The following is a 22601-nucleotide window of genomic DNA, read 5'->3' as shown; positions in this document are numbered from 1 at the left end:
ATTACTCTAATGGCGTAGACGTCGACCCCTCTTCGTTCCACGCTAACAACCGGAGATTCTCTTAGCTTTCTTCCAAACCAAAAACGATCAGAACATAAAATGTAGCTGCTATTCCGCCGCCGATCTCTTTTAATGCTAAAGCACATCTCTCTTTGAAAATCAGCTCGATCTATCAATCAATCAAAATGATCCACACAGAAAAATTATAGTATACCGTAACAGTTTTTTCAAAATTTCTACCACTGCGCGCCACAATCGATTATACTGCAACAGTTTTTTCAAATTTTCTAGCTAAATTTCACATCAAATGGTTTATGATTGTCGGTTCTTTACTATTTCACCCATACTATACGAAAGATGTAGTTATGCTTGCTAATTATGTTTTCAGAGTGATTAGGTTGTATAATTTCCTGATTAAATGCACATAAACTCAAAGTGGGACCCGAAGAAATCAGAGAATGATAACTCATCTTATCCAATATCCACAGAATGATAAAACTATCGAAACGTTGCCAATTAACCGTCTCCTCAATCTCCACGTATCCGCAATCTCCTCGCCGGCCGGTGAGACAAGTACTCTAATGGCGTATACGTCGTCCTTATTCGCTCCCACTACTACCTTCGGCACCAAAAATCCGAGATTCTGTCCTCTTTCTTCCAAGCCAAAAACGACCCGAACCGTAACTGTAGCTGCCATTCCGCCACTTACTACTGCCTCCGCCGCTGACCTTTCACTCGACAGCACAACTCTCGCCGTCATCGGTGGAGGCTCTGTTGCAGCTTTAGCAGCCGCTCTCTCACTCACTGACCCCGAGCGTCGGCGGAAGCTTCAGGCCGAGGAAGTTGGGGGTGGTGACAAGGAGGTAGTGAGAGAATACTTCAATAATAACGGGTTTAAGCGGTGGAGGAAGATATACGGAGAGACAGATGATGTTAACAGAGTGCAGCTAGACATTAGGCTGGGCCATTCTAAGACAGTGGAGAATGTTTTGAAAATGTTGAAAGAGGAAAGGTCGTTGGAAGGCGTCACTGTTTGCGACGCCGGTTGCGGGACTGGTTGTCTCGCGATTCCGTTGGCCAAAGAAGGCGCCATTGTTTCCGCCAGCGACATCTCGGCTGCTATGGTTGCAGAGGCCCAGAGCCAAGTGAGTTCTCTCCTCAATTGAAACCACTACAATACAAATTATGATTTTCAGTTTACATAAATCCCCAATAGTTAGGGTTTTTCGTTGCTCTATTTTCACTGCAAAGTTCTATTGATAGAATTTCCTGATTATTCGAAATCAGTGATGGTTCCAAGGGGTTGGACCCTTGAACATCCAATAGTAGCCGGAAATCTAGATAAAAGTTAGGGTGTCAAAATGAGTTATACCATCATAATTTGGTTATATATATATTTATATATTTCATGTGATTATATATGATATAATTGACACAAAAATGATAAACGATTTTAAATAAGTCTGGTCTGGTCGAGTGCATTGTTCATGTAAATGGTGTTTTTGTGTCAGAAATTCAATTCCATGAATGATGGTTTTTTTTTTTCATTTCTTTTCAAAAGCATCCTAAAAATATCAATTGAACACTTATACAATACCAGAAAGCATCCCGAGCACTCGGTGAATCCTCATTGTTCAAAATGTAGGAACTGGAGGGGCGGAACTATAGGGGTCACGAAGACACGGTCCACCCGCCAAACTAGTGGAAAATAAGAAAAATATTACACTTACCGACAGAAACTTCTGTCTTAGCACGTCGGTAATTCCTTTTTTTTTAAGAATTTGTGACAAATTTGACATCAAACAGAATTCGCAACAGATTTTCCCATCTGTGATTATTAATCCCCCAAAGAATCTGTGTTTCTTACTAAATTTTTCCATTAACTCCCAGTCCGCCACTAGTACGAACTCTTTTTTTCATTTCCGTATTCTGTTTATCTCAATATCTTTTTCTGCAAATCGATTGCAGGCAAAAGCTGAGCTTCAAGCAATGAGTGAAAACGCATCACCTGTACTACCCAAATTCGAAGTGAAAGACTTAGAAAGCTTAGACGGGAAATACGACACAGTGGTGTGCTTAGATGTTCTAATACATTACCCGCAGAATAAAGCAGACGGAATGATAGGTCATCTTGCATCATTAGCAGAAAAGAGACTGATATTGAGTTTTGCACCAAAGACATTTTACTATGATCTATTAAAGAGAATAGGAGAGTTATTCCCAGGTCCTTCAAAGGCAACAAGAGCATATTTACACGCAGAAGCTGATGTAGAAAGAGCATTGAACAAGGTTGGGTGGAAGATCAACAAAAGAGGCCTTGTCACTACACAATTCTACTTCTCTAGACTTGTTGAAGCTGTTCCTGCTTAAATAATTTACATACAGAGGCTAGCTTTCAATTTTGTTTGCTCACTCAATCTGTTGTTGTGAAGTTGTGTAAAGCCCTGAATTCTCATTATCATAAGCCTGTACTTTTCATGTATAATAGAAGAGATTATTGGTATTCATGTGACATTGATTCAATTATGAGTAAATTAATGGAGAACTCCAACTAAGCTACTGTTTATGATGCTGTTCATGTGTATCCAACCGGCGGGGCGTTGCTATAAGAATCTGCAGAAACTGGTTGAGCATTTTTACTGTTGGGGTGATTCACATTTGCAGCTTTCCACGCGGTTAGATAGTTTTGTTGTCTCCTACCGTTCCAGATCAAACTGATTCTAGAATTCCAAATGTTCCAGCACAAACAAAACAGGGTGCTCATATTCTCTGCTGTCAAGAATTCGAAGCTTTTTTCCAGCCAACAACAAAATCAGCTCTCACATTTGAGCTGAAAAGAACGGTGGATTTATCTGTATTAATCTGCTGTCTCAATGCTTTCTCATACAGTCTGAAGCACATTCTTATAGTTTCGCATTCCCTCTTAGGTGCTCTTAAAAAGAATAGTTATCTGCAAAAAGCAAGTAAGAAATAGCTGGAGAATGACGACTTATTTTACAGCGATGAAAGAGCCCCGATCAGGAATTTTCACATGCACCTTAATGAGCAAGTGAATTTGCTCGTTCACCGTTAGATATAGGCTTATTAAATCTAAGTCTCAGGATATTTTGAATCTTCACCTTAGGATTATAATAAGCCTAGATCTAACGGTGAATGAGCAAATTCTACATGCTTATTAAGGTGCATGTGATCAAGACTGTCGATTCATAATGCTTCAGAATTGCCAACAAACATTCAACACACATGATAAAAAAAAAAGGTAGGGTGATAAATGGTCGCTTTGTCTTAAATCCCTTGATGGATGAAAGGAAATGAATTGTGAATGAAAGGAACTGAATTAGAACTCGGAATGCTGAATTTGATACTGACAAAAGTTACTCACTCCATCACCAAATTAATAATACAATCAAGAAATTTCTCAAGGCTTTGACATATCAATTTCTAAAGCAGAAAGTTCATAACTTGTCTTTTTGTTTCTAAAATAATGGTCGATTTCAAAAGCAATCATAATAATATTACCTCTAATAAATCTATCAGGAACAAAAGCATTAGTAAATGACATCATTTCCATGATAGTTTTAGATGCATTTTAGTGTTGGTTGATAATGATTCCATACATATTTAATTTAATTTTAGTTAAGTTGATTATGAAATCTTATCAATGTTACTTTTCTCATTTCGTGTACTAATTAGGAAAAATTTCAAAAGTTGGAATTTGATTGTGACTTGAAGTATAATGCATCCAATTTCGATTCTTAATTCGATCAGATCACATTCTGAATTTTGTACGAAATCTCAAATTTTCCACACATTTTGAATCACCTCAATTACAATTGAAATGAGAGTTATTATAAAATAATTATTAACTAAATATCAAAGCTCGTCATTGTAATACATATTATAATAATAAGATTATTATAGGAGTAATTTTAGTTAAAGTCAAATTAAAGTTTTAACTAACTAACATTATTTCTATCATTATTTTTTTTAAGAACTTATTTCTATCATTAATAAATAATAATTTTTCCCTCAAAAAATAAATAATAACTTTAATAATAATTGACTTTTTGAAAGCCCCTCCAAATGCCAATAGAAACGATGCAAGATACCTGCGTTTCATAGCATATATAGCCAAGGGCGTATAAATTCCTATCTCGCTTCCCGCGCACTTTCCTCTTCTGAGATATATATTGTTAGAGGATGAAACATTAGAACCCTAAATCAAAATGCAAGGAGGGAATGTCAGCGATATCGACAGGGAAGAGGACGATTCAGTTAGCGAGCTGCTGCGTGACCGATTCAGGCTCTCCACCATCTCCATCGCCGAAGCTGAAGGTTCAATTCAATTTATTTGTATTTTCTTCAAACTTTCTTAGCATTGCTGCGGCTTTCGTTTTTCTTTTCAATTTCACTAGTTTTGAGTAATTTATGCCGATCAGCTAAGAACAATGGAATGGACATATCCGAACCCATAATCGCTTGCGTCGCTGATTTGGCATTTAGATATGCAGGTAAATCTCCACTCCTCGAACCAAACTGCTTATTCTTTTCTTAATTTGGCTTCCATCTTTTGTTACTTTTAGTTAGGATCGGATTATAATTTCTTATTGAGAATCGAACTGTTTGTAATTTTCGAGGTTCCTGTTCATCAATTCCTTTTTGACGATAGTGGCATATGATTCTGACTCTGATGAATGTTTCCTTCTAATTTGAAGAAGATAATATACGCATGAATTGATATATCTTGCAATGAGATAATTAATAACATTAGGAATAAATACAACAACAACAAAGCCTTAGTCCCAAAATGATTCGGGGTCGGCTAACATGAACCATCATATAAAACCGTGAAATCAAGTCGTGTCAGCGACACAAATTCGCTCCCTCCACTCCGTCCTATCCACTACCATATTTTCCTCAATTCCCAGTAAACTCATATCACTCTCGATCACCCTCCTCCAAGTTTGCTTAGGTCTTCCCCTACCCCTCACCACTACATCCCTTTGCCACTCTTCGGTTCTCCTAACTGGCGCATCAAGCGCTCTACGTCTCGCATGGCCAAACCACCTTAGTCGGGTTTCTCTCATTTTATTCTCAATAGATGTGACCTCTACTTTTGTCCTAATTATTTCATTAGGCACCCGGTCCTTTCTCGTAAATTCTTAGATTTAGTTATGCATTACGAAGGTATACGTGAGTTGAGGTATGAATTTACCGGCTGCACTATCATTGTTTTACAAAGCATATATTAAGGTAATTAAGGATTGCTTATTTTTGAAAACCAGAGCATTTGGCAAAGGACGTTGAGCTGTTTTCACAGCACGCTGGCCGCAAAACTGTGACCATGGAAGATGTCATACTTTCTGGTATAGTTTTCTAAACTGAAGTTAATTATATATCGATCTCTAGCAAAGACTTCAGGATTGTTTACTTTCTTTTTCACTTTCATTAATTAAGCCATCGGATATGATGTTTCTTGTTCTGTCATCTGAGTTCTTTTATAGGAATTATGATTAGGACAATGGTAAAAACAGTTGAAAGAGTTGTTGATATATATATATTCCTCTTTCAAGCAAAAACCAATCTATCTTTTTCTTCATTTTGTGATTTCTCTTAAATGTGAAAGTTGATGAGTTAAAACTTAAAACAGAAAATAGGATCTATCAAAAAACAAATGGGAGAAATGCCCAATTCTTTAACTTGGAGAAAGGTGGGATACGATGGGGAATTTTACTGTACTCTCAGAGAATATGCTTCATCATTGATAATAAATCTTAATAACTTGATTAACTATATCTAAAACAATCATAAGACACTCATTGTGTTTAGTGAGCACATACCATTAAAAAATTCACGATATAGTGACACATTTTCATTGGTTTCAGCCCATAGGAATGAGCATCTGGCTGCCTCAATGAGATCGTTCTCCAATGATCTGAAAGCAAAAGAACCCCAATCCGAGAGAAAACGAAAGAAAGTTTTGAGGAAAGAAGAAAAAGCTACTACTAGTACTTGTGCAGCACAAATTCCCGATCTTTAGGACCACTGCATTATATCCCGATTGTAAGAAATTTGAATATTATTCCCGATCTTTTTGTTGAATGTGATATTTTTCACAACCTACCCAACTATACTTGTTTATTGAAAGCCTACATCCAGCATTGTTGATCAATTAATTTGACAACTATTCTGTATCTTCTTCTTTTTCCTGTAAATACCATGCTAATTTGCATGGTTTAGTAATCCGAATCTAAGAAACAATCATATATGTATATCTAAAAGAATTTTGTGAGATTTGGGTGTATTGAGCTTAAGAGTATTTTGAATGTTATTTTTTCACATTTTAGTTCATTGGTAGATATATTGTTTTTTGTTCTAGTTTGCCTGTGAACAAGATATTTTGCTGACCATGTTGTGGATATTTATTTATCATCTACTATTCTGTTGTTGGTTTGTTCATGTAAAATAATATTCTACTACATTTGGAGTCGTAGATAGACACTAAAGCAGCTTGGATTGGAGTTGTAGAAGATACTAAAGCAGCTCTCTTCTAGCTCTGCGCTTGATGGTAGATCCTGTACCTTGGCGTCCCCTGTCCTCCAAACTAAAACACTAGCTTAACATCGAGCTTGCATCCATGAGACTGCAGGTATAAACTATAAACCTATGAATATGATGCGTTGAGTGGCTTTGGCCCAATGAGTAAAGATGTTTATTATTAGGTCCAGTAGGTCTAAGCCCATTATGTTGCTTTTTTTTTTTTTTTTTTTGGTTGAGTGTCTTGTGCTGCAGTGTCTCACTTCCCAGGGTAGGATAAGAGTTATTATTATTATGAATTGATGCTACTGAAATAAAGAAATTAAAGGATTAAACTTCTGTATGGGGCCAAAAATAAAAATTACCCCAAAAATAAAAATTATTATATAATTGGTGATAGTTAAAATTTATTTTTACTAATGATGGGCAGTGCTTCACGCCGCTGCCCCAACAAATATTAAAAAAAAAAACTTATTATTATAATAAAAATAAAATTTATAAAACAATTCTAAAATTTAAAAGTTTAATTAAAATTAAAATTTAATTTTGAATTTTTATTTTGTAAAAATTTAATTAAAATTAAAATTTTATTTTATTTGGAAATTTAGAATTAAATTTGTATAATTTCATACGTTAGGTTAAATCTGTACTTCACTTAAAACTTTACGGTTAAATATTTAGTGCATTACTAAAAAAACATTTAGTATATTAATAACATAGTAAAACATTTTAGGCATTTTAAATCCGAACAACAACGGTTCAATATAATTTTACCAAACACTAGTAATTAAACAACTAATAACAAACAGCTAACAGCTTACTGCAACCGCAAACAGCAACCGCAACAACTATTAGCTAACAGCTGAACTAAACAGACCCTAAATATTTAATCGTAACGTTTCAAGCGTAGTGCAGATTTAGCCCTAATGTATGAAATTGTATAAATTTAGCACTAACGTTTCCAAGGAATATCAATTTTAACAATACGCTACCGAAATTTTGAACAAAATTTGTCGATAAATTGAATCAGTTTCATACATTTTTTCGTAATTATATTAATAATATAGTAAAATATTTTAGACAGTTTCAAAAGACTAAACTTGTTACGTATAAATTAATCATAATTTCTTTGAAAATGTCTAAAATATTTTACTCTGTTATTAATTTACTAAATATTTTTCCAAACCAATTTTGAACTAACACAGAGATTATTACAGTCTGTATCAAATAGTCACAGTTTCCGATTTTAGAGTAGGATGAGGATTCAATTGATGATTTTGCTTAATTTAAGGACCTAATTGATGATTTTGATAATTTAGGAACTCAAATAGATATAATGCTTTTTATTTTTATAAAATGATAAATTATTTTTTTAGAATTGTTTTATAAATTTTACTTTTATTAAATAATAATTAATTTTTTTTAATATTGTCTTTCTTTATAATTGTTTTATAAATTTTATTTTTATTTTTATTATATAATAATAAGTTTTTTTTTTTAATATTTGTTGGGGGCAGTGGCGTGAAGCCACTGCCCCATTTATGGACAGGAATTCATTCTTGTCCACTTGCTCATAGGTGCCGTAATGGGTTAAAAAATTTCAAAAAAAATATAATAGTTAACTAGGGTTTAAAAATAGCTCCTTTGATGAAAATAAATTTTAACTATCATCAATTATGTAATAATTTCTGTTTTTTTACCCTAAATAAAGGTTTAATCCGAAATTAAATTACCTAACGTCAATCTTTTTTCTTGGGTTAATGATGCAATCATTATTCATTAATCTATCCTGGCGATAAACTTAATATTTTTTGCTTGTTGCAGAGATTAGGAGGAAAGATTAAAGATGAAATAAGAAATATATAATTTAGAAATAAGAAATATATAATTTAGATTAGGCAAGAAAGCATAGTTACTCCTTTCATTTTATTTGTATTTGAAATTGTATATTTTAATAGTTCAAAATAAAATTTTACAAGAGGTTAACATGATAAAAAAAAGAGGAAATTACACCAAACATCGTGTTTAACATTAATGTTACAATTAAGTATGTGCTCTTTTTTAATTATATCATTAAATAAATTCTTTCACCTATTTTTATCATAAACTGTATAATTTATTTTGAGTTTGTCAAATACAGCAGTTATACACACATTTTTTTCTTTACAGTTTTTTTTTCCCATTATCTTGTCGGTTTCTGGTTTGGTTTTTTTTTTTTTTTTGAAGAACTTCTAATTATAGATGGGTTTTAAATCTAATAGATTATGAAATGTAGGATATTTTCTAAAGAAAAACAGTACATATTAGAGCCGTAGTAATAATAATAATAATAATAATAAAATATTAGCAAAAGAAATAGACCTGTAAAAGAAAAAAAAACGGTTTTGTGTATTAATATATAGACATTACATTATGGGTAAATAATTTATTAATCCTCTAATTTTTATCTAACACTGTTTAGTTCTTCTACTTTAAAAAAAACATATTTTAAGATCTCCATTTTTTGTTAATATTAACTTTGTGGTCCTTTTATCTATTTTTTTAGATTTTTAGCCGAATATATCTTAACTTTTAGGAGAACCACAGTATAATACAAATTGACCATGTTACTATGTTATTTTATGTATATCTATTTATGCTAAAATATAACAATTATAAGTCTAAAAAAACTAGACAAAATGACTAAAGGGTTAATATTGGTAAAAGTTAGGGACCTTATAATGTGTTTTTGAAAATAGATGGACTAAACAGTGTATTAGATAAAAAAAAATAAGGGACTAATAAATCATTTACCCTTACATTATTTAGGTCCACAAACTAAAACTTCAAAATCAATTAGAACCCTAAACTATCAAATTCATCAATCAGATTCCTGAACAAAATAAAAATCACCAATTGAGTCACAATAATATCCTAAAATCGGAAACTATGACTATTTGATATAGACTATAATAATATTTGTGTCGGTTCAAAATGAGTTTGGAAAAAGGGTCTGAAACTATTCAATCGAATGAATTTTGGTGAGATCTCGATTAATTATTTTTGTTCGAATACGGACTCAATTGATAACTTTTGCTTAGTCCAAGGACCTAATTAATGATTTTAATAGTTTAAAGTCTTAATTAGCTTGGAAACCTTAATTTGAAAAGCGAAATTAATATTATGCTTAATATATACATATATAAGTCTAAATAATGTTAAAACTGTTGGATATTAATATAATTATCAGAATTAAAAAAAATGTGATTATTTAAATTTAAATTATATTATATCATTTTCCATTCATATCACTAAAGAAGTGGAAAGAAGTGGAAAAATATGATAGGTGAATTTATTTATATGAATATACATGTTTTTTTATCTAAAATTATTAATAGATAAAACCAATTGTTCTAAAAAAACCAAAAACCAACTAAATCCAAAGGTTGTGTCGTTCATGACATATTGAACGTAGGAGTTGAAGTATTTGACATAAAATGAATAAATATCACACTTTGAGATATTTGTATTTTTTCTACATATTTATGAGATTCATGTAAGGAGCCCTGAAAAAAATCATGGACTTAATATGTTAAGATAAAATATTAGCCTTAATATAGTAAACTTATTATTAGAATATTAGAATGACAGAGTGCGGGAATGGGTTTTGCCTTTAATTTATATTGGGATAAGAAAACAAAATGCTATTAAGATTTTTTTGAGAGAACTAATTTAGTCAGGCACTTAGAAAACAATATACTTTCACTTTCAATGTTTCAATTAAAAGGATGCCTAAATGTAAAAGATTAGCGTCACTAATATCTGATGTGACAATTTCCCTTAGTGAAGCTTTTTAACTGATCTATTTTGATAAACATTAGGAACAAATTATACAGGTACGTAGGTGAACGTTAAAATAAGTATTTCCAGAAATCTTGGGTATTTTGGTACTTATCCCATTTAATTGGTGAGGTCTGCATAAGTATCTATCTGAGAGAGGTAGTTCAGTTCCCTTGAGTAGAGACACAGGCAAAGTAAACGTGAAACAAGGGAGTTACTGTTGCGTGGGTTAATCCAAAGGAGTTTCACAAGATATTTATTTACTTATAATATCACTGACTCCGAGGACAAAAAAGAAAGGCGGGAAATCTTGGAGGTAGTAAAATAAATAAAGATGGAATAGCAATACGAAGGTAAAAACTGTAAAATAGTAAAAGGGAACTGAACTGAGTTAGCTTCTGGCAGTTTCAGAATTTAGAATTGGACGATACAATACACAAACAAAACAACTCTCTCTTTTCATTTCCCTTTATCTCTGCTTTGCTGGAACAAACAAACAAACAAACGCGCCTCTTTTCCTGTTCCACTTTCCATTTAATTCTCTCAATCCCAATATAAAATCTGCCTATTACCAAGTTGGACTAATTTAATCAAAATTATTATCATATAACTGATTAAATTAAAAATTCAACGAATAGTTAAAATTCAATTGTATACCATGTTATGAAATCAATTACTAAAAGTTCAATAGTTAAAATTCCATTGTAGATTTTCTATTAATCTCTGATAATTATTTATCCTCTCAAGTTAAGAGAAATACAATTGTAAATATTAAATTAGATTTAATAAAGCAAATAAAAAAAAGGAGTGGAAGCAACACGCGCGCGGAAGAAGTGGGTGGTAGGGTTATCCTAATCTTTAATGTGTTAATGACTTCATCTTTTTTAACTTTTTCTCTGTTACCTTTTTAAAATAATAAGGTCCTTTCCTTTCACATTTGCGTACATAATAATCAGAATTCAGAACAACAGTTGAGTTCTTGTCTTCTTCTTCTTCTACTTCTTATATTTCTCTAACTGGGACCCTCCCCTTCTATCACGTGGCCTTTTGTGAGCGTTTGAGTCATTTTTTTGCATTCAAGGCCATCAACTTTTTCATACGGATCAGATAACTATGGCCCATTACCAACTCAGGCCCCCATAACTACTTACTCCAAACCCTCCTCTTCATTTTTAATCATTTTGGATCAACTTTATCCAATTGAATCATCAAATTTTAAATGTTTTTAAAAAAAAATACAAAAAAACGACTCATAATTATTTTTTTATTTTAATTTTCTATGTATTACACGTTTTTAATCAAATTGGATATATACATCTTTGTTGTAACTTGTAATGGTAACTAATGTGTAAAAAAAAAAACAGAAAGAATATGAGCCTTTCTTTTAGTGTTATTCCAATCTCTCAGATTCAGAAAAATTAAGATTAAAATTAAAAAAATAGATTAATTAAATTTAATACTTTATGGGGTATTAATAGAATCTATCACAGAGTCTAGTTCGTAGGGTTAAGGGAGTAGGAAAAAAGAAGGATAAAACAAAACGTGATTGGCTGATAGCCCATCTCGGAATAGCAAATAGCCAATACTACATATCGACACGTGGCAATAAGGGTTTTGTTTGAAAGTATGAAATAATAAAAAATATAAAGAAAGCCCATTTGGCTGTCATTGTCATGCAATACAACAGCCTGTAGTAGTAGTAGTAGATCAAACGGTCATCAGGCCACCATTACCACGTGACCCTAACCGTTTCACTTTTTCCCTCTTTCTTTCGCTTTCACTGCAACCGTCCGATTACCCGAATTTTGTTAGCACCTCCATCTCCCCCTCCTCATGCAGATGCAGGGGAGTATTATTAACTTCCTCCTTACTATTTTATTGGGTTAAAGGTCAACTTTGTCCTTCAAATTATTATCAATGTTCAATTTTAACATGATGTAGCGCGGAATCCACTGAGAGTTTTAAACCGTAAACTTACAAAGGCTAACAACTTATCTAGCTAAACTAGAAGGAGTGGATCCTAATTCATGGACTAAATCCATAGGAATATGAAATCTCTCATTGTTGAAGGTGAAAACCTTAACAAAAGCTTCTTGAAGAAGATATTAATTTGATTGATAAAAAGTTAAAACATTACAAAGATGAAGAGATGAATTTATATCATCTCAAAAACCCTAAATGCTAAATTACATAAAAGGGTAAAGAGCTTAGCTAATTAAGACATAAAGATAAAGGGTAAATGAGGTAAAGGTAAGTGGAGGGGGTTGATTTGAAGGAGGGAGAGGAGCTGAGGGACCAAAGGTGTAAATAACCAGGAAGCTAGAGTAAGGAGCAAGTTCCTGAAAAGTGCAAGTACACGGGGCGTATCCAAAGGTACACGGGGCGTACTTTGGCTGATGAGCCATTCTCTGGATCAGGAGCTATTTTACACGGGACGTACTCAGAAGTACGCGGGGCGTACTTTGGCTGTTGAACTCTTCTCCGGGATTACTTTCCTTCACGCGGGGCGTGTTTTCTTCCACGCGGGGCGTGCCCCATCCACGCCCTGCGTAAGTGACATTCTGGACTTTCTCCGGATCACTCTCAAGAACACGCGGGGCGTGTTCATCTACACGCGGGGCGTGTCTAAGCAGATGTGTTGTATTGTTTTGGCCTCGTTAATCGCTTGTTGCTCGCACTTGGTTCTTCCTCCGGCTACCCTTGCTTGGACTCGATCCTAGGGAAAGATGCTCCACATCATTCACTCTCTCTTAAAAAGAACTTGACCCCAAGTTGCTTGCCACACATTGAAGAGACGAGTTTGTTGTGAATGAACCCAAGTCCTCAAATCGAACCAAGGTGTTGTTCGAGATGAATTCAAGGAGTCCACTCCACATATTGTCGGACTCACCTTCTCCTCACGAGCCTTTCCCGATATCTCAACGAGTACTTCACCCCGACATCCATCTTCCATGGCACTCATCTCCCAATCTCCACCAATCTCGGATGCTCTACCAACATCAAATGGTATGTCTTGGCGAAGCTTGTCAAACCACTTCCCCATAACTGTTTGGATGATCTTCCAACGCTCCTCATTTGGTTGCACGGACCACCCATAGACCCTCTTGATCTCCCCATCACGAACTTGAGGAATCAACACAACCTTCTTCCACTCATGGCCTACCTCGAATGGAATATCCCGACGACACATATCAACCCAACTAGAATCAATCTCACAAGTATTCTTCAAAACCCCAACATGATCTTGAGTCGAATATGCCCGGATCCCAATGTACCTCACGCCATCAACCCGGATGCTAGGCTCAACCTCCACTCGCACATAGCCAACCTCACATGACATGTCCCGACGCCATATATCAACCCAAATTGGAGCGATCCCTTGAGTACTCTTCACAACCCAAACATGACTTTGAATTGAATATGCCCGGACTTTGCTATCACTCATTCCACTAACTCGGTTATCATGCTCATTATCTCCTCGCCCATGGCCCACATCAAACGGAATATCCCGGCGACACTCGTCAACCCACATCATAGTGAACCCAAGCACACATATAGTAGCTTCTCCCTCGCCTTGGGTTAACACTCTTGGAACTTCAAGACTTGCCACTTCACTGACTTGGCTATCATTCCCCAAGCCTTGAATTCCGTCAATCTTCTCAATATCTCTCGGGTGGCTATTCTCATTCATCAAATACTTCATAAAACCCACTCTCTTCACCACAAGCTTACTTCTCACTGACTCCTCATAGGGTTGATGCTCCCTCAACAAGCACCACATATACCCCCACACATCCATGTCAAATAAGCACAAACTAATGAGTCCCGAGTTTACCAAGTCTTGACATCCTTCCATCTTCTCTAGATTCCACGGGAAGCCATTCCCCTTCAACAAACAATCACCCAAGCCCATAACAAGATCAACCCTCATGGTCCCATCATAGGAAGTGTCCTCCCTCAACATAAAGCTCACATCCCTCACAACAAGCTTGTCCCTCATAGGCTTAGCATAGGGAAGGTTCTCACTCAACATAGAGTCCACATTCCTCACAACAAGCGCATCTCTCATGGGCTCATCATAGGGAATGTTCTCCCTCAACATGAAGTTCACACCTCCCATGGGCTCTTCATAGGAAATGTTCTCCCTCAACATACACAACCAAGCTTCCAACACATACATTTCAACAAAGTACAAAAGAACAAGTTCAGATTTTACCCAATGAGTGACTCGACTCTCTTGCAAGTGGCATGTGCTAGGCATCTCGGTGCTATCAATAGGCTTCATAGAGTAACCTTCCTCCTCCTCTCTTGAGCTCAACTCACTATAAGTAGAGTTAGGTGCACTATCTCCCGGATCCCATGCTATGTCTTGTGGTAGCTTCCTCAGAGGTGGAAGCCCTTTAAGAAGCCCTCTAAGTGGCTCATTGGAAGACATGTGCTTGTCACCCTCGGACTTCGGCTCAACTTCCTCACGTCCGACTTTGCTACTCCCCTTCTCAACTTCATTCCCCTCTTGGGATTTGACATCATTAGGAGAGTGGCTAGCTATCTCACCCATGGAACCCAAATCAATGTGACTCAATGTCTCACCCGTTCCACCAATGCACCCATTCACAGTCAACTCCCGAGTTGGACATTCTTCCAAAGTGGTCTCCCTCTTCTTACTAGGAGAACTTTTCAAAGGTATAAGGACATATCGGATTCCACCTTTGCGTATGGTGTAGGTGTTGCTTCTTCCCGCATGTGAGGCATCACAATCAAATTGCCATGGCCTACCAAGTAGCACTTCACAAGCATCCATCTCCACAACATCACACATAGCTTCATCCCCATAAGCTCCAATAATGAAAGGAACCTTACACCAATGACTAACTTGAAGCTTCTCCACCTCATTGACCCAACCAAAGCGGTAAGGTCTAGGATGTGGCTCGGGAACCAACCCAAACTTGCTCATGGCGGACTGACTAATGATATTCACTTGGCTTCCTCCGTCGATCACCATCTCACACTTCTTCCCACGAACTAAGCATCGAGTTCTAAATAATCGATGACGTTGGCTAGGCTCCTCCTCACTAGGCATTGGCACCCTAGTCACCAAATACACATTGTGCTCATCGCCATCATCATCAACTTCATAAGTGTCTTCCTCTTGGCTCCACTCAACACTTCTCGACTCATCCTCAACTTGGAACCGATTTTCTTCATCATCACAAGCATCTTTATTTCGGCTCCACTCTTCATTTCTCAACCCACCACCATAATGGACCCTACCTCCATCATGCTCATAAATATCTTCGTTATAGGACCGGTCAACATCCTCCAACTCATCATCACAATAGAATCTACATTCATTATTTTCATAAGGAGTCCCGTGTCGATCCCACTCAACACACCGACGTCCACTCTAATCATAGTAGATCTCATCTTCATCTTCTTCATAAGCGGTCCCATATTGGTTCCACTCAATCCGTTGACATTCATCCTCCTCATGGTAAACTCTACCACCTTCATCATAATCAAACTCAAATGCACTATGACAAAGTTCACCATCTTCACATAGTTCACCTTCGGAAGCGTGCTCTCTCTCTTCAACCTCATCCTCGAATTCGCCTTCACAATAGTCATGTTCAACATTTCTTTATAGCTCATTCTTGGATTGGTTCTTCTCTTCATCAATCTCCTCTACTAACTCCTCTTCTCCATGATCGTGCTCAAATTCATTTCCCTCTTCATCCACGATCTGTCTTTTCCCACGACCTTTTGTTTCCTTCCACTTCTCCCTATAGTTCAAGCCGACCAACTCACGTGCCAAGCCGCTTGACTCAAAAGACATGCAACCACCCAACATAGTTGAACCACCAACATCTCTCCCATCTCCATAGCCATCAATCTCCACACATAAATGAATTTCACTATGGTCCTCAAAGAGATTAACAAGCCCAAACTCCTCCTTCCCCTCTTCAAGACAAATATCCTCAATGTCCCTAAGCATACATATGTGCCTAGGCCTAAGGGGCATTTCATCAAACACTTGGGGAGTACCCTTCTCAACATGGGTTTCTTCAAAATTTCCACTTCTCAATCCCCTTTGGAGCCTCTCCATCTCTTCTTGCTCCAAGTTCTCTCTTGTCTTTCTCAATATTTTAGCATATTGGAGCCTCATCTCCATTGTCTCGGCTTCAAGACGTTCCTTTAAAACTTGTAAATAACTCGGTTGAATCATTGTCGAAAGAAGTCTCCGTTCAAGGAAAACGATCGGCTCTGATACCAAATGATGTAGCGCAGAATCCACTGAGAGTTTTAAACCGTAAACTCACAAAGGCTAACAACTTATCTAGCTAAACTAGAAGGAGTGGATCCTAATTCATGGACTAAATCCATAGGAATATGAAATCCCCTATTGTTGAAGGTGAAAACCTTAACAAAAGCTTCTTGAAGAAGATATTAATTTGATTGATAAAAAGTTAAAACATTACAAAGATGAAGAGATGAATTTATATCATCTCAAAAACCCTAAATGCTAAATTACATAAAAGGGTAAAGAGCTTAGCTAATTAAAACATAAAGATAAAGGGTAAATGAGGTAAAGGTAAGTGGAGGGGGTTGATTTGAAGGAGGGAGAGGAGCTGAGGGACCAAATGTGTAAATAACCAGGAAGCTAGAGTAAGGAGCAAGTTCCTGAAAAGTGCAAGTACGTGGGGCGTATCCAAAAGTACGCGGGGCGTATCCAAAGGTACACGGGGCGTAACCAAAAGTACGCGGGGCGTACTTTGGCTGATGAGCCATTCTCTGGATCAGGAGCTATTTTACACGGGGCGTACTCAGAAGTACGCGGGGCGTACTTTGGCTGTTGAACTCTTCTCTGGGATTACTTTCCTTCACGCGGGGCGTGTTTTCTTCCACGCGGGGCGTGCCCCATCCACGCCCTGCGTAAGTGACCTTCTGGACTTTCTCCGGATCACTCTCAAGAACACGCGGGGCGTGTTCATCTACACGCGGGGCGTGTCTGAGCAGATGTGTTGTATTGTTTTGGCCTCTTTAATCGCTTGTTGCTCGCACTTGGTTCTTCCTCCGGCTACCCTTGCTCGGACTCGATCCTAAGGAAAGATGCTCCGCATCATAACCTCCTCATAACAAGACTCCATTTCTCTCTTCTAGTAGAAATTCTAATTTATAAAATTAACTAGGGATAAATAATTAAAATATTCATACGATAAAATAAATTTTATTATGAAATTGTGTAATTTCAATAATATATATATTATATTATAACATATAATGATATATAATATTTTCTCATATATTTACCAATTATAATAACAAAATAAATTTAATTGTTAAGAAAATATATCTCGAGAAACTGGTTATAATATTTTGCAGCAGTAATTGAAGGCAAAGAAAATGAAGGTTTCCAGACTAAAGGTGCGTAAGCGCAACCCTAAACTGGGTAGTGGATGAACGAAAATGACCCTCTTAAACAGTGTCATTTCGTTGTGAGTAGTGAAAATTTGGAGGGTGTATCGAATAAGGTGATTAAAAGACTAAAAAGTACCTATAAGATAAAGGACATTGAAGGATAAGAGGGACTTAATTGAATTTTTTTTTTTTTTATGAAAGTGATGAATTGTATTATTGAGTGCATTCACTTTTATAGTGTATATATAATTAACGTATAAATTTGTATATATTATATTAGTCAAATTCTATTTGGTTCACTTGTTAGATTGCGATTGTTCTTGTTTACCATTATTGCTAGTTGTTTCTGAAACTGTTAGAGAATCTCCAAAAGCCTCTTAGTTTGACTCTTAAGTTAAAATTTGGAAATGAAGAGTTAAAAATCAACCCCAACAGCCTCTTAGTCACTCCTTAAATCACTAAGGGCATTTCTATCATCTCTCCACCTTTTAGTGTCTTCTAACTTTATTTTTTATTAATAATTTAGTATTGATGAGTCTCTCTCCTCTCACCATGGTCGGCTCCAGTATTTTAGAGGCCCTAGGCAGAGCCAGTCCTGAATTTTTATGGGCCTAGATAAAAAAAAAAAAAAGATAAAGAAGCCCTTAATAAAAAAAAAAATATGTACTTAAAAGTTTAAAATAGAAATTTGGATATATTTTAGATCTAAAATATCATATTATTTGATCATTTAAAAAAATTACTATATATACACTAAAAAATAATTTGAAACCATTTTACCTCAGGTCCTAGGCGATCGCACTCATGGTCTATGTTCAGGGCGGTCCATAAACATTTGAGTCTTTTTATAATTTATTGTCCTATTAGATTATAATTTTCATTTTGAATTTGTAAAAATATTCAGTATAAAAAAAATTAACCGGTACAGGTTGTTATGTAACTAACTCAATATGTTATATTATAAAAGAAAATTATTTCTAATTAAATCACGTCATAAAACTCGAATACCGAGCTCATTCCATATAAACCCCAAAAAAATATATATTATTTTTAAGGATAAGAAATGATTTGCAATGGTCCATAACGTTTTGCGGTGGTCCATAAATATTCGGCCCTTCTTACCTTCTTTAAATTGTTGTCCTACTAAATTATAATTTTCATTTTAATTTTGTAAAAATACTCACCATAAAAAAATAAATTTGATCGATACAAGTTGTTATGTAATTAATTCTTATATGTCATTAACTCAATAGCATGAGTAAATTAGTGAAAATTAATTGTGTCCTAAAATATATTGTAACAAGTAAATCAATATATATTAGTCATTTTGGTTTAAGGAAAAAATTAAAATTCTAAAAAAATAATTATTAAAATTATATAATAATAATAATAAAAACAAAACATATGAAAAATAAAGAGAAAAAACTTTATATACTAATAAGAAACATATTCTTCTTATTACTAAGAAAATCAGGAATAAAAGAAAATGGAAAACGAGAACCAAAACATACAGTTCTAGGAATTAAACTCATACCCTTACAAATTGCTTCACTATGCCTTTACCATTCAGCCTAGCAATACATTTTGTTACATATTCAATTCTATATATTTTTAACCATTGCAATTTTAATAATTATCAACTTAAAAAAAAAATTCTGAACGGTCCCGTAAGTCGGAGGCCCTAGGCGGCCTCCCCCTAGAGTCGGTCATGCCTCTTACTATTGGTAAATATAACAATAATTAATAGTTTTAATGATAAAATAATAAATAAGGAGTGGATATAATGAGTATTGTTGGATGTGATATGTCTTAGTCACTCTTAAATCTCTAAGAGCCAATTATTTATATTATTTTTAGAGAGTTCACTAAGAGTCTCTTGGAGATGCTCTTAGATTTTAAATTTTAACCAATTGATAAGTAATATTTGGTAATTTTATGATAAAATATTGCTATTAAAATATAAAAAATCTAATAAAATAATATACTATTGACGAGTGTAGTGATTCTTTTAATGATGTAACTATCAACTTTATAGTGGTTCTGTGAATGATGTGACTCCTACGGTAGCTCGAACAAGCTTTTTTGTCAGAATTCTTGGACTGGATTACTATTCCTTCAAATTTTATTGTTCAATTTCCATATTCAGATTTCCACTAATGAATTTGTAAAAAAATACATTAAATAATTTCAAAAAATAAAAATATTCCTAAATAACAACTTTATAAATATAAATGTCTATATTGTTTTTCTTAAAGTTCACATATATATATATATATAATTTCTAGGTTAAATGCTTTCACCTTTGTTTCGCAATTCTTATTATTTTTATTAGTATCAATATCATTTGGATTATTCAATGAGGAATAAAAAATGATTCTGAAATATAAATCCTATTAAAATAATATGATGGAGTAATTTTTGTCAAAATAAAATAAATACAAAAAAAAAAAGATTTTGACAAAAATGTATTATTTTCTCCACGATTATCTTCATGGATAAGCAAAAGTATCCTATTTTCTCCACATTCATAGCTAAGTAGGGTTAACTTATTAAAATCTCGTGGCAAGATCATGTAAACATCTTTTTGCAAACTTCATACATGGACGAAAGCATTATTTATCCAATTTATATAACTCCCAATTTTGAATACTAGCTGATTCGGGATATGAATCGGGACCTGAAGGCCCAGAAAGGCTCAAGGTCCAGGAAGGCCCAAAGTCCAGGTACCTCTATAAATACACAGCTCATCTTGGGAATCAGGGCAGGTAACTCTTTTTATCTCTTGCACAATTGATTAATAGACACACTTGAGCTACTAATTGGCTTGCTCGTCGGAGTATCCGCATGGACCATTCCTAGCGCAGGGACGAGCCATCGGTAAACCAGACATCATCACCGAAGGCCAGGATCACTATGTTCGCATCCCAGATTATTTGGTGCGGTATACGTGGACTACAAGTGACTCCAGATCTTCAAACGAGATGCAAACTCCTAATGACTCGGCTCCGACTGTAGTACCCGAAGCTGGAGCAACCAGCTCCATGACACACGCCGGAGGCGTGATCCAAAACCTCCCGATCTCCCCCAGAAACCTCGGGCCTTTGATGGAGGAGGTAAGCCCTGAAGAGGAGGAGACCTTAAACACCACTCAACTCCTCAGCGCAATCCAAGGTTTTCAAACGACCCAAGCCGTACACACGGCGGCTCAGATGAAGATCATAGACCAACAGAAAAGCCTGCAGGAGGAGAATGCCAAAATTTGGCAATACATTAAAGAGGCGGTAGAGTTACAGAAGGAGGGAGCCTTACCAGAACAGGCCCCAAAAGCGATGGTCATCGCGGGGAGAGGAGCCGGGGCCGATGCGACCAGAGAAGGCGAGGAGCAGCGAGAGGGGACTACAGTCATGAATAGCGAAGAGCTGTTGGAATTGAAGATTCAGCGTTTTCTCGATAAAAGGGCCCTCGGGGGCGTAATGGGAGGAAGCATCACCTCCAGCAAAACACCACTGGTGCAAAGGATTGTCGAGAAGAGGTTCCCGCGTGACTGGAAAGCTCCTCGAATAACCCAATATTCAGGGACCGAGGATCCTAACGACCACGTGGCATCGTTCATGAGCACAATAAATTTATACTCAAAGGATGAGGACATCATGTGCAAAGTCTTCCCCACCACTCTCTCATCTAGTGCGCAGGAATGGTATCAGGGACTTGCCCCGGAATCCATTGATTCTTTTGATCTCCTAAAGGACATTTTCCTCTCCCGCTTTGCCGCAGCGGCAAAGGTCAGGAAAATCAGTTAGGACCTCAACGGGCTTAAACAGTGAACAACCGAGCCTCTGCGTAATTTCCTATCAAGGTTTCATCACATGGCCTCGCAAGTCAAAGGCCTCAACCTGGAGGTGGCCCACGACGCCTTAGCAAAGGGGACCACTTGCGAGCCTCTAAAGCAGAAGTGTTTCCGAAAAATGTCAAGATCTTTCGAAGAGCTGATGACCATGGCATAGAAGTTTGTCCGATACGATGATTGTGACCAACCCGCCGGCTACGAGGAGACAGAAAGGGACAAGGCCAAGGGTGACACGCACAAGCAGGATAGAGGCAAGACGATCTCGGAATCGTGTGAGGAGACCCGAGTCCGCAAGGAGGCTCCGATGCCCTTTCCGGCCCGAGCCGAGCGCGCCAACCTGGAGCGAAGGGGAGATCGATCCCGGGGCAAGGAAGTGCATTACGCCATTCAGAATCAACCTCACCGATTCACACAGCAGGTTTCGACCGGAGACAAGGGCAAAACCCGGGCAGAAAAAGAATACTGCAAGTATCACAGATCCTCTGGACACTCCACGGAGAACTGCTATCAACTGCAAAAGGAGATCGAGCGGATTACGGAGCAGGGAGCACCACCAAAGGCGAGCAGGCAAAGGGAGCAAAGCCCGAAGCAAAGGGAAGCGGGACGAGCAGAGGAGACAAAGAGCCCGAGGTACCATGGGGAAATACACGTCATAAGGGAAGGAGCACCGGCACTTTCCGCACCGCCCGAGTGCTCCCGTAAGAGAAAGGCGATCGGGCAGATGCTAACAGTGCAACCTCCACTTTGTACCAGCCACTCGGAGGCCCTTGTTGTAACCATTAGCATCGCAGGTTTGAAAACTCACCGAGTGCTTGTAGACACCGGAAGTTCGGTGAACTTGCTCACCTGGGCAGCACTCCGTGCAATGAAGAATACTCGCACCGCCCTCCGGGCCGGGACTTTCCCTTTGGTTGGCCTCTCAGAAATTGAAGTGCCAGTAAAAGGAGTTATTACACTACCGACTATTTTCGCCGAAGGGGGC

General features: G+C 36.5%; 2 protein-coding genes across 4 annotated transcripts; both read left to right on the top strand.

Annotated features, from left to right (window-relative positions):
- Positions 1-483: 483 nt before the first annotated feature.
- LOC136227707 (magnesium protoporphyrin IX methyltransferase, chloroplastic) lies at positions 484-2512 on the top strand. Its single transcript, XM_066016449.1, has 2 exons — positions 484-1145; positions 1969-2512. Exons 1-2 carry the CDS (start codon positions 582-584, stop codon positions 2368-2370), a joined length of 966 nt encoding a protein of 321 aa, XP_065872521.1. The 5' UTR covers positions 484-581; the 3' UTR covers positions 2371-2512.
- Positions 2513-4116: 1604 nt separating this feature from the next.
- LOC136229456 (protein MHF1 homolog) lies at positions 4117-6849 on the top strand. Of its 3 annotated transcripts, none has more exons than XM_066018443.1 (5): positions 4117-4335; positions 4440-4511; positions 5286-5366; positions 5886-6063; positions 6499-6849. In XM_066018443.1, exons 1-4 carry the CDS (start codon positions 4227-4229, stop codon positions 6038-6040), a joined length of 417 nt encoding a protein of 138 aa, XP_065874515.1. In that variant the 5' UTR covers positions 4117-4226; the 3' UTR covers positions 6041-6063; positions 6499-6849. The 3 variants fall into 3 exon arrangements, with proteins under 3 accessions (XP_065874515.1, XP_065874439.1, XP_065874369.1); XM_066018367.1 differs by having other exon boundaries at positions 6495-6849; XM_066018297.1 differs by lacking the exon at positions 6499-6849 and having other exon boundaries at positions 4119-4335; positions 5886-6351.
- The last annotated feature ends 15752 nt before the right edge of the window (positions 6850-22601 follow it).

This window comes from Euphorbia lathyris, chromosome 1, assembly GCF_963576675.1.
Source record: "Euphorbia lathyris chromosome 1, ddEupLath1.1, whole genome shotgun sequence".
NCBI classification, from domain to species: domain Eukaryota; kingdom Viridiplantae; phylum Streptophyta; class Magnoliopsida; order Malpighiales; family Euphorbiaceae; genus Euphorbia; species Euphorbia lathyris.
This window is presented reverse-complemented; position numbering and strand designations above follow the sequence as displayed.